The sequence below is a fragment of the Schistocerca gregaria genome, chromosome X, assembly GCF_023897955.1.
Source record: "Schistocerca gregaria isolate iqSchGreg1 chromosome X, iqSchGreg1.2, whole genome shotgun sequence".
In the NCBI taxonomy this organism is placed as follows: Eukaryota; Metazoa; Arthropoda; class Insecta; order Orthoptera; family Acrididae; genus Schistocerca; species Schistocerca gregaria.
Window position 1 is genome coordinate 799717624 of NC_064931.1, and position 12586 is coordinate 799730209.

At 36.9% G+C, this 12586-nt stretch overlaps 1 protein-coding gene across 5 annotated transcripts in view; it reads left to right on the top strand.

The window, feature by feature from the left end:
* LOC126299390 (UBX domain-containing protein 4-like) overlaps positions 1–6467 on the top strand; it is a 108219-nt gene extending 101752 nt beyond the window's left edge. For all 5 annotated transcript variants that reach the window (XM_049991258.1, XM_049991259.1, XM_049991262.1 and 2 more), the window contains exon 10: positions 5680–6467. In XM_049991258.1, coding sequence (XP_049847215.1) covers positions 5680–5806 — 127 coding nt within the window. In that variant the 3' untranslated portion in view covers positions 5807–6467. The remainder of the gene's footprint in view (positions 1–5679) is intronic.
* Positions 6468–12586: the final 6119 nt, after the last annotated feature.

Here is a 12586-nt window from a genome sequence, read left to right on the forward strand (position 1 = left end):
ACAGACATAATTAACTGTTAATTTGAAGATGTCATCACTGGAGCATGTACTAAGGTGCCATTGCCACCATCGCTGCTGCCACCAGAGCCACTATCGCCACACTCGTCACCAATAGCAGAACTGCACCAGCTGCAGCGTCATCAATGCCTACTGCTGCTCCATTGCTATTGTCATTACATCTGGATCCAGAAGCAGAGTCACTAGCCACACCTACTACAGCTGCACCGGCACCAACAGCATATGCCGCAGCTGTGGCCACATCATCCACATCTGCATCAGCTTCAAGCCCAACAGCTCCATGTAAGAAAATAAGAAAATTTACAAAATCCTGTTCCATAATATCCTCCAACACTCCTTTTTTCAATTATGCTTGCTACCCACGTAGTAAAGATACCCACTTTCTCTGTGATACCCAGTTGCTGCCCAACGTGCCCCACTCACCAGAACCTATAACTCTATCTCACCCACACATCTCCTCTGGCATATTCCTTCATCTTATCATTTCCTGATGTCAGATTCCTCAGTCCTAAAACATTTTCCCTCGAAATAAAAGAGCACCTTCCAAACTGCAACATTTCACAATTTACATCCTGCAAAGACTCCATAATCGTCAAATACTCTTATTCCGATTTTCAAACCCACCTACTCAACGAGTCCCTTGCATCACCTCTTGTCCACATGCCTCTCTGCTCCCACTCAGCCCACCATGACCCAAACAACAACAACAACAACAACAACAACAACTCCCACACTGCCCACTGATTCTTACTGCTGTGACCAATGGGGTGGACCCTGAGATCACAGTGAGGAAATATGAGCAGGAGCTCAATGCCAATCCTTATTCCCAAATCCAAAAAGCCCTTCGGATCATCAACATTCTGGTCCTACATTCTACATTCATGTCTTTCCTGAAGACCTCTCAACCATAGATCACCTCGTTCTGAATGGAGCCTTCATATATCACTGCAAACACAAAATTGAGCCTTCCATATACCAAGCCCTAACCTACCATTGCCACAAATGCCTCAACTACAATGATCATTTAACTGCTGACTGAAAAATCCCCCTACTGGCCCCTATTGCAAAGCCAACCACATGTATCAACACTGTCCCAATCTCCAGACCTCACCCACCTGCAACACTTGCAACCACATGTATGGTATGGTACCTTCCTGTGTCATGACATTAGGTGGACGAGTGTGCACGGCTGATGGCGTGTTTATACTGTATGCAAGGTCTACCAGATCGGATGACGGCACAAAACTGTCATGCATACCTCTCAAACAATCTGCATGATGTGCTGGAAGATGTTTACATGTTCAGCAGAGGATATGGCTCCAACTTGATGCATCTCTATACTCTGGAATTAATCTGCGACAGTATTTGGACAGCACATTTAGAGGGAAATTGCTCGGATGTGGAGGTCCAGTTGTGTGGCCACCACATTTACCTGACCTAAATCCCCTGTATTTCTTCTTGTGGGGACACCTAAAGGAGTATGTGTACTCTACTCCATCGAGGAACGTGGAAGAATTGGTAGCGCGTGTTCATGCTGCTCTTGTTTCTGAGGACACAGCTTTGCTGCGAAGGGCCCTTTGCAGTATGATCCGGCGAGTTGTGCAATGTTTGGACGTACAAATAGGTCGCTTTGCACATCTGTTGTTCTGAGGACGACGTATTCTGTTGTGGAGGTCGTATGGACATTATTATTGCCAGTGGTTGCTAATGTGCGACATCTGAGTGCTCGTATTAGATGCAGCATAAACGACAAGTAGATGTTATGTTACTGTACTGTGCTATAATCTTTAGCATCTCGAAATCGATATTTACTATGTAGTTACTCTGTCCTATAAAAGGTCATTTGTTTCAACTGTCTGTTTCTTATTTGTGTAACCACATATTTGTTATGTTCAGTGTTACAAAATGTTATAACTTTAGGATACGTGTGACCTAATAAACGGTGTGTGTTACAGTATGAAATGTCAGAATGAAATTAGCAAATTAAAAAAATGTAATATGTGATGGCAGACACACACACACACACACACACACACACACACACACACACACACACACACACACACACACACACACTACGGTCACAGGTTCGAATCCTGCATGCATTTGTGTGTGTGATGTCCTTAGGTTAGTTAGACTTAATTAGTTCTAAGTTCCAGGGGACTGATGACCTCAGATGTTAAGTCCATAGTGCTCAGAGCCATTTGCGCGCGCGCGCCCACACACACACACACACACACACACACACACACACACACACACACACTCTCTCTCTCTCTCTCTCTCTCTCTCTCTCTCTCTCTCTCTCTCTCTGTGTGTGTGTGTGTGTGTGTGTGTGTGTGTGTGTGTGTGTGTGTGTGTGTGTGTGTGTGTGTGTGTGTGTGTGTGTGTGTGTTTGTGTGTGTGTGTGCATTGCAGATGCTCTAAAAGCAGATTAAGGCAATACTGTAGTGATTTTAAAAGAAGACACCTACATTTAAAAATGCTGAAGATCTTTAACAACAGTGATATAAAAATAATGGATACGGATCTCACTGATTAATTCCAAGTGACTATTAAAAATACTATTTGTGAAAGTGACTTTCGCTTCACAGAAATATAGAAACAGTAAGATGGTCACCCAATTCATTCAGCTGTTAAATATGTAGGAAGTCCTGGATATTCACCTAGTAAAAAGCTAAATAACATTATTAATAAGCATTAGACCTTCACTAATATTTCTTCTATAAAAAATTGGCGACTTCAGCTAGAAATATTAGCACACCAAGAAAAGCAACATTTATATCATTAGATGTAATTAACCTTAATATAAGTGTATATGTAAATCAGACGATAGACCTCTGTAAACATAGTTCTGTTAAAACATAAGAAAATAGGTCAAGCTGAAATTGTAGAACTTATTAAGCTGCCGAAACTTATACTGTTGTATAATCATTTCTCTTTTGATAAAAACCTTTGTAAACAAAATAAAGGTTTATTGATGGGTTGTTGCCTAAGCAGGGGCACTAGCCAATGTATTTATAGATAATTTTGAAAATGAAGTACAATAACAAGTTGCGAAGAAGATAGTATAGTGCAGAAGATACTATAATTCTCACAAATGGATTATGAAATAAATTAATGATTTCCTTAACATTTCAATAACATGCATTACAACTTAGAATTTATGATGGAAAATTTTTGAGAAAAACAATGGAATTAATTTTTTACCTGTGAGAATAACAAATTTTAATGTTAAACATGAATTCGGTATATTCTGCAAAGGAGCAACCACTGATGGCATCATAGCTTTTTCACTGCAGTGATTAAAAAATTAACTAGGCTAGCTTTTTCAGAGGAAAAGAGGCTAAATAAGTTAGATACGTTACAATATATGGCAACACGTAATGGTTACACTTCTGACATAAAAGACAGATCATTTAACAAGAAACTGAAACCTAACATAAACCTAAAATGAAAAGAAACTATGCTAATAAATGTAGAGAGAAAAAGAAAAAAAATTGCCACACTTCCACATATAGGGAAGGTATCCAATAAAATATACATTTTTCATAATACAAATGTCGCAGGAGCTTCGTATACCAATGACACTATCAGAAATAATATAGTTAACACCTTGGGTTGTTGGGTGTTCTGCCGGATATCAGCATCATTCTTGCATGATATTTTGGTAATGTAGCTCGTAATCTTCATCAAGTGCAACCTGAGAGTCTCAGGTCGCACCTGATGAAAGTTAAGAGCTACGTTACTGAAGTATCATGCAAGAACGATGCTGATATCTGACAGAACACAAGACAACCCCAGATGTCATTAGATCGTTGGGAAAGCCTGAAGAGTTAAATAGTTAAGTGTCGGTAAGACAAACCACTCCGGAGTATATAGAATTGATGCATCGACTGTGGTAAAGTTTATGTAGGACAGACTGGACAGAAAATAAGTGTCAGATAAATGGAACATATTTGCCAAAGTGAGAACTCAGTCCACATTCTCTCTACACCTGAGACATGAAAACCATTCTGTTTCTAATATAAACGATAGTTTACAATTATTACATGGAATTTACAAAGATCGCCATATGGATATTCGAGAACAACTGGAAGAAGTTTCCAGAGAGAGAGAGAGAGAGAGAGAGAGAGAGAGAGAGAGAGAGAGACCTGTACTGTTTTAAATGAAGAAACTTGCCAGAAAATGCATCTAATAAAGATATCAATATATCTGGAATTTTACTTTAGTATCACATTGTCGAACTATTTTTCCACATTATATGTTAGGTGATTTATATTAAGCATACCATGTCTTTGTTTTTATTTATGTTAGAACATCTGTAAATAGTTCCTGGTGTTCGTCAAATTTCTGCAGTATTGTTATTCTTTTCCTAATTGTCTGTAAACATAGCTGCTGTATTTGTATCACTGTGTTACTTCGCTGTATGCAAGTCAAATATAGTTAGGCTTAGATGCTTACTGTGTCTGATGTGTTGACATGGTCATTCTAGCACTAAGCCTGTCTACTTAAGAGTTTAAATGATATTTGTTCTAACATAAATAATTAGTAAACTTCTGTTAGCTGTACACTTCGTACAATATGTCAACATATATATCTATGTGGAAAATCTTCAGTCAGTCGTGCATTACATGCAACTGTCACTTTAGTTTGTTATGCAAGATGTTGATATAACTGTTTTTTCTCTGAAACTCAGCATATTAAATCTGTTATACTGTAATATATTTAGACAATTCAGATAGGCTTACATTTTATGTACCAGTATGGCCTGTCACACGAAAGCTACAGTACGATGGAAGCAGCTCACATATAAATGTGGCTGTAGCTTGTTTCATGCTTGTGCCTACGAGTGCATCTAAGCCATTACTTCTATGTATATTGTTTTCTGTCACCACAACTGCGATTGTAATATGTGGAATTTGCTGCTAGGTGCGACATACGGAACACCTGTTGTGACTGTTACATGTACTTTTATCATCAGTGTCTAATTCATGGTTTTATCATCTGATATTAATGATCTCATATTTTACCAACGCGATACTGTGAATGCTTTTATGTCTTTAGCATTTTATTACATACGTGTTGCCATGAACCTTCACATCTGTTAACAGATTCATAAAAGTTTAAGCCTGTAATGTTACTTACGTATTATCTTAATTGGTGCACAGGAACCTGATGATGGTCAATTGACTGAAACTTGTTGAGTAAGTAAAAAATTTTATTGGCAGCTCAAGGCAGTAGCTTGACTTTCTCTAACACTGTTTTGAATTCCTGTATAAATTAATAATGAAATTTTCAACTTATTTGTTTATATGTAAAAGCAGTTTACTACAGTTGCTAGTGTCTCACCCCTCTCCTTCCCAAATTAAGCTATTTAAGACTGATTTACAAGAAACCGATGCTAATAGTGCTGGTGGTGCCTGACATTGTTCTGAACCAGAAAAGAATATGATTTTAAATTTGAGGTAATTATTGCAAAGAAGAAAGGCAAAAAGAGAAAATAAACTTAATGCCATGTCTAATATTGGAGACTAGTTCTGAAACATGAAAATGTGTGTATTAGGAGGCTTCATGTAAGATCCAGATATATGCACACACATTTTGTGTTATTTCAAAGTCGGATTGCTAATTAATTGTCCCTGTATTGTTCTTTTCCAGAGCAAATGCACAACCTGGACCCTCAGGATCACGGCACCGTAGCAATATACACACTTTGCGGGACAAAGAAAAAGATGATGATAAAAGGAGAACTACATACAATGGAAATTCCACACAACAGCTATAAAGAAATATTGCCATTACAATAAATGGCTTTGCACTATTTATTGATGTGTTGTATGTGACACGACTGAATGAAGCAAAGTTTAAGCAGTTTCAGTTTGAATCTTGAGATATGTAAATGTGGATTGAGAGTATCTTTCTGCCATTTCAAATCTATTTGAAAAATAGTCCTAACACAGGACTGTTGTTTGAAGAGTTAAGACTTGATATCTTTCGGAGAACACCAATAAGTCATTTAAAAATGGCTCCCATTTGTACTGGCTGTGGTGTAATGTTACTTTATTAAAGTTTTATTGAACTTTTAATACATCAATGTATTGTCTTTGAGCTGGTTAAGCATCTATTGAAGTTTTTACTGTTAACATTTAGCATTCATGGATTTAAGAATGATTGTATGTTTTACTTGTGAAAACGAAATATTCATGATCAGGGTTTTTTTTAATATATATATACACACACAGTGCACTTATTGTTTGCTTTTTTAAAAGAGTGAATGTCAAATGTTCATAATTATGTATTATATTAAAATTTGTTTAGTGCTGAATGGTGTTAAAAAATTATAAAATGGCTGCAGTCTACAGGCCTCATTTGAAGAATAAATGTTTATGTGTGTTATATTATTTTGATTTGTTGAATAAATAATGTCTTTAATATCTTGCCATTTACTAGTGAAGTTTGATAACAGCTAGATACAGTACATAGTATATTTTCATTACACAGAATACAGTTTCTTATCTCTAATTAAATCACCTTCTACATAGTATTTATTTAATTTTACACCCACATTGGAGCACTAAAATCAAACATTATACAACTGAGTCTACAATGGATAAGTTTAGATTGTAACAGTGAACAATTTCTTCCTTTCTCAAAACTACTACTTTAGGAGTGATCTGATGTTTTGAAATGTCAGACATATGTATTTATTCTACAGAAGCAGCTTCTCTCTGTTCAATTTGATGTTTGGTAATGTTCATTCAGACTTTTTCAAACTGGTACTTAAATTTTTTGAGCATTATGGGAATAGTCAACTGGGAAGATGCGTACACACCATGCCTGTTTTCTCAAAAGAAATGCTCAACCAAACTTTTGCCACTTATAATTCAAGTTCTTCTATACAGTAAATACAACAAAAATGTTATCAGTAACACTGGTGATTGCAGTTTCAACCACACGATGAAAGTTGCCGAGAGATGTGTTTGGCAACTTGTGCAATGTTACCATAGTCATCAGTGAAGAAACAATATTGTTTGAGTAATAAACCATGAATTTTACACAAGAGAGAAAGAACTGTCTAGAATATGTAATATATTTCATAAGGGCATGAAATTTGCATTGTTGCACTACATTGATATTATGGATCATAAAAAAAAGTGAAACAAAATTTTCCTTATAAAGCTTAATTACAGCAGATATGTGTAATTCCCTCTTTATTTATGGAAGAGGAATGTTTGTTACAAGGTATTGATTTATCAGTGTGCTGTAAGACGTTCTGCTTTTATGTTGGTTTTGGTGCTGAAATTGCAGTAACGACACTGTTTTGTAAAGACTTTATTGAAAGACTTTGTGGAAAAACTTCAAATATACACACAGTTCACATAGGTCTGTTAATGTCTGTACATTTCTTCAAGAAAAACCAGTTGAACAAAGAACTACACTTCACTGTCACTCCTGGAACAGTAACGTCCAAGATGATGATCATTCATAAAGAACATTGTCATAACAGCAATGACAATCCTTAGGAACAATGGCTTGAAATTGTTAAATGATCCCATTTGGTTTTCCCGATTTTCAGTGTTTCTTTGTATAGTTTCAGGAAGCAAACTTTTCCAGAAATTTTTCATGGACATCTTCGTATTTCGTGCTACACTTCGTTGAACTGTATTGCCCTCAGATAAATAACTTTTGCCTCATTGTTTGCAGCTCTTCCAGTGAAAAAGGAGTAATGTAGGTAATGGCTTTCTTCTCCTCGCCTCTTTAGATGTCAAGGCGTACTGGCTAGGAAGTGTAACATCACGTCCTTTGAGCATGCACTCTATGGAACTGCGAAGTGAGTCATGTTCCATCTGAGTAAGACCTTTCTCCAAAAACTTTGGTGTAATCAATACTCCTGAATCAATTGATAATCTTAAGAGAGTGTTTGATTATTTCATGTTTCTGTTCTGATATGTGCAGCTGTTAGAAAACAAAATGAATGAGACAGGATTTGTTTTGGATTGTGTGTCCACAATACACAAGGCAAAACTTGATGCAAACCGTTCACCTTGAATATCATCGAACCGGTAATGACTTTCTAAATTATTCATTATAAAGTTGTGGACAATCAATTTTGTTTTATAATAAACTGCACTTACCTATAAAAATGGTGCTACTTTCACGACCTGTAAGCCCATGGTGTAGACTGTGCAGAGCTTGTGCTGTGCATCTATCTTATCTAGGTCTTTCTGCAACCTTACTGCTCTTTCTATTTTATGGACCGCTTGCACATGTCTTCACTAAAGTTTTCGAACCTGTAACTACAACTCTAGTCACACTGTCCTTTCTTGGGGGAAAATAAGCTAAGGTTACCCTCTTCAAAAAACAAGTTAAAGGTGGCCCGAGTTAATGGTGAGACCTATTGCTTATTGCATTTTTTGGTGTAGAATCCATGGAGCTGTAGTTGGCTTTGTACAGTAGGCTCTAGATACAGTTTGGAGGACGACTTCCAGCAGTAATGTTATGGCAGTTTCAGAAGACAGTCCAGGAAATCTTTTATTAAGTTTTTCTCATCTTTCTTCTTCATTTGTTTTATTCAGAAACAAGACAATTGTGCATCAGGGCTCATCCCATGTGGGTAATTATCCAGCCATAATCTCACTGTCTATTCTTTAATGCATTGAGAAACACTTTTTTTTTTGCATACTTGATGTTTTTTGTATCATTTCTCAGATAATAAACCAGCATGACTTTCCTCCTGGATTCACCAGCGATCTTCCCTGGACGTTTGGTTGGAATTATGTCCACAAGATTGATTATGTAAATCTTCCTCTGATCCCATGACATTGTTTCCCAGAAAGTGTTAAAAATTGCCTGCCTGCCACCAGTAGAAATTTGATGACACTTCCTTCAAACAGACTTCTAACACATCTTTGAAGTACACATCAGACCTAATTTTTGTACCTCTCTTGGACTATTATGAGCAATTTTGCCACTTCAGCTTCTTTTGTATCCAATATACACTTGTCCGAATATTGTCAGAGTTTTTTTGTTGGCATTTTTCTTCCAGTCTTCAGGGCAGGCTTTAGATTTTCTTTTCCTGTAACTGCTTAAGTCATCACGAAATTCTTGGCCTCTACTTTCAACATCCTTGCTTTTGTCAACTTCTGATAAGTTACCTGAATTATCATTTTGAGCATTCTTAGATACAGCCAGTGAAGCTTCTAGACAACAAATATTTGAAAAATTAACTGAATAAGACCAAAGTTGAATTTCAAATTCATGTCTTTATGATAATGATGATTACAATATTGTTAATAACACTAATGGTCACAATAAAAAATACCTGTGTCATTAGATGGCTCAGAAAAAGTGAGTGTGAACTACATGTACAAAGTTAATTCTTCTTCTGTGCATGTAACTTCACTGTTACTACTGTTCTTCCCTGTTTTAGTTCTGAATTTGCATGAGAACCTATAATCAAATAGGTATTCAAAACATCTTTAGCAGAAAGGACTAAATGTGCACAATAAGTAAAGTGTGGCATTACAATAAAGCAGCTGTAGTTCTACTAAATTTTAGAGTTTTAGCAGACTACTGTTAATATGAGGTAAATAACAAAACAATTTTCTTACCACTGTCAATCACTCTCAAGAAGGATTCTGCGCTTTCATACATTAAGTTCAACTGAGAAACAATTTCTTCCTCAGTAAAGAGATCATCTTTAAAATGCTGTCCATTTTCATGAACTGTAGGTAGAACCAAGAAACCACTTTTGAACACTGCAAGATACATACTAAGCAATAACAATGTGTTGTGGTTGCACATGCTTTTGAATTCACACAGTATTGTTTACTACATCCAAAACAATCTAGTTACACAGTATTTAATTCTTTTGCACTTACATGGTATTTCCATCAATTTTTTTTTCGCTGTCTCATATACGCAGTATTGTTTTAGTTCATTTTATATGTAGGTAATTTAAAAAGTGACATTCTGGCAGTACGAGTAGATTTGCTGAGAGTGAAGAATATAAACTGACTGCAAAATGAAAAATCGATAATCTGTCAGTTATGTGGTACTATTTCTTCACCATTGTAGAGTGAAATGCTGTGCAGATTTCCAGAGAGACTAACAGTATTTTGTCTAGTGAAGAGAGGGTTTTAATTTTACGATTATTCTGTCAATTAAATTAAAGACACTAAAGTAAAAGCTGAAATTCCAAATTCTGTCCATTTTCTACAGTCCAAAAAAATACCTGTTTACAACCCATGTCCATATATTGTAAAACTGAAGAGTTCGAAAATGATTACCACTCACTGGGAACTGATTAACTCTCTTGCAGCCATTAGTTATGTTAAACAGGGCTGGGCATGAGAGCTCATTGTCAGGACAGTCACCATGCAATGTGGATACAGCTCATCTATGGGGAAACAGCTGTTCTGACTCATCGGAGGTGGACAATAGCCCATAGTTGTAGTCCACTCAGTTTTGAAATGTAGTACATCATTAATTTAATGGTCACTAATAAATACATGCATAAAGTATTGTACAAAGAACTTCTGTTATATATATTTCATTTGATCTTACACAGAAACACCAAGTTTGGGCCAGGTCTGCAACTTGATAAAAAGAAAAACATTTTCATACATCAGTCAACAATTTGTAATGTCTATATATAGTTCCAAAGATACTGCAGGGATTGTTGAAAAGGAAAACTCTTGTACAAGATTTTCAAATGTCTTGTTGTGTGAAACCCTCATTACTATGCGGTTACACCAAACGTCAGTGAACTCCAATAGAGTTTCAACAGCAGCATTTTCAGCATTCACTGCAGAAGCTATTAAAATGAAATTCAAAGTGATTTAAGTCTGTAAATCTATTGTTTTCTCAGAGCTTTTAGCACAGTTATAAATTCATTGAAATGTTCTTTCAGTGTTTTCTTTTCCAGATTTTTTCATGTACAAATAGCTTAACATTTGGAAAGTGCACTCATGAACTTTCTGAACAAATCCGTCAATAGTACTATGTCTTGACAAATGAAGAATTTCTGTCTGAACTTCTGGCGGCATAAAGAGTTTCTTGCACCATCGTTACATCTCGGCCCTTTTGCTCTTCCATTGGTCGATATCATGAAATTCCTAGGGTACATGCTCGACAGGAAATTCTGTTCGTCATCGCACATATCATATCTGGCAGCACACTGTACCCAATCTCTAAATATCCTACATGTTTTAAATGGTACTTCATGTAGAATGGATTGGAAAATCCTTCTCTACTTATACCAATTTATTGTCCAATCAAAAATAGAGTATGGGTGTCTTCTTTACTCATCTGCATGACAATCTATTTTATGCCGTCTCAACACACTCCACCATTGAGGTATACTACACTTGCCCACTGGAGGTTTCTGCACTAGCCCTGTTATGAGTCTCTATGCAGACGCTGCCAAACTACCGTTGTTGTACCGGCGTGATTTTATCCTCAGCAGATACATGTGCTGTCCATCCTTTATGCCCAATCATCCATCCTACGCGTCCTTTTCTGATGACTCCCTTGACCGCCTACACGGAGTAAGCGCAACTTATTTGTTGCCTCCCGGATTTCACTTCCATATACTTACTTCACCTGCCACATTCCCAGTGGGTGAGAGCCCTTCACTGCCTTGGTCTCATCCAAGGGTCTGCATTAATGTGGGGTTCGGTTCCCTTCCCATGGACACTTTTCTAAATTTGACGTGTCACTGTAAGTATCTCAAACTTTGCACACAAATTGAGACAGCACCTTCGTCAACACTGATGTCTCTCAGACCAACTGTGCTGTCAGATGCGCCTGTGTCACTGGCAACAAACATTTTAGAAACAAGCTTCTAGATGCATGATTTTTACTGCAGAACTTTCTGCCCCCTATCAGGCCACTATGTATATCTGACGACAAAATCTTCTAAATTGGGTAGTATGTTCCAATTCAGTTAGTGCCTTCCAGAGCCTCTGTGTGCTATACACATGCCACCACTTACTACAATGAATCCAAGAATGCCTCCACTCACTCATTTATGATGAAAATGACATAATGTTCGTGTGGGTCCCTAGTCACATCAATGTGATGGGGAATGGAGGTGCCAGCTGATCCCCTGTGGTACACAAAACAGTTCAGAACATTGTTGCAGAAACAATGAAAAAAAAAATGGCAAATTCAAACAAATGCAAAATCTCCAAGATTGGCGATCTTTTACAGAAGCTTGGAAATTAGTGCGGGTTTCAATGTGAGATGGTTATAATTGTTTCCACAATGAAACTTTGTCTCTAAACCTGGCAGAAACTCCGAAGAGGTTATTGTTGTATGTAAAGTATGTTAGCGGCAAGACACAAACAATGCCTTTTTTGTGCAATAGCAATGGAAATACTATCGATGACAGTGCTACTATATCAGAATTACTAAACACAGCCTTCCGAAATTCGTTCTCCAAATAAGTCGAAGTAAATACTCCAAAATTTGAATCAAGGACAGCAGCCAACATGAGTAACTTAGAAGTATATATCCTCTGAGTAGTGAAGCAACTTAAATCAGTTAATAAAAGCAAGTCTTC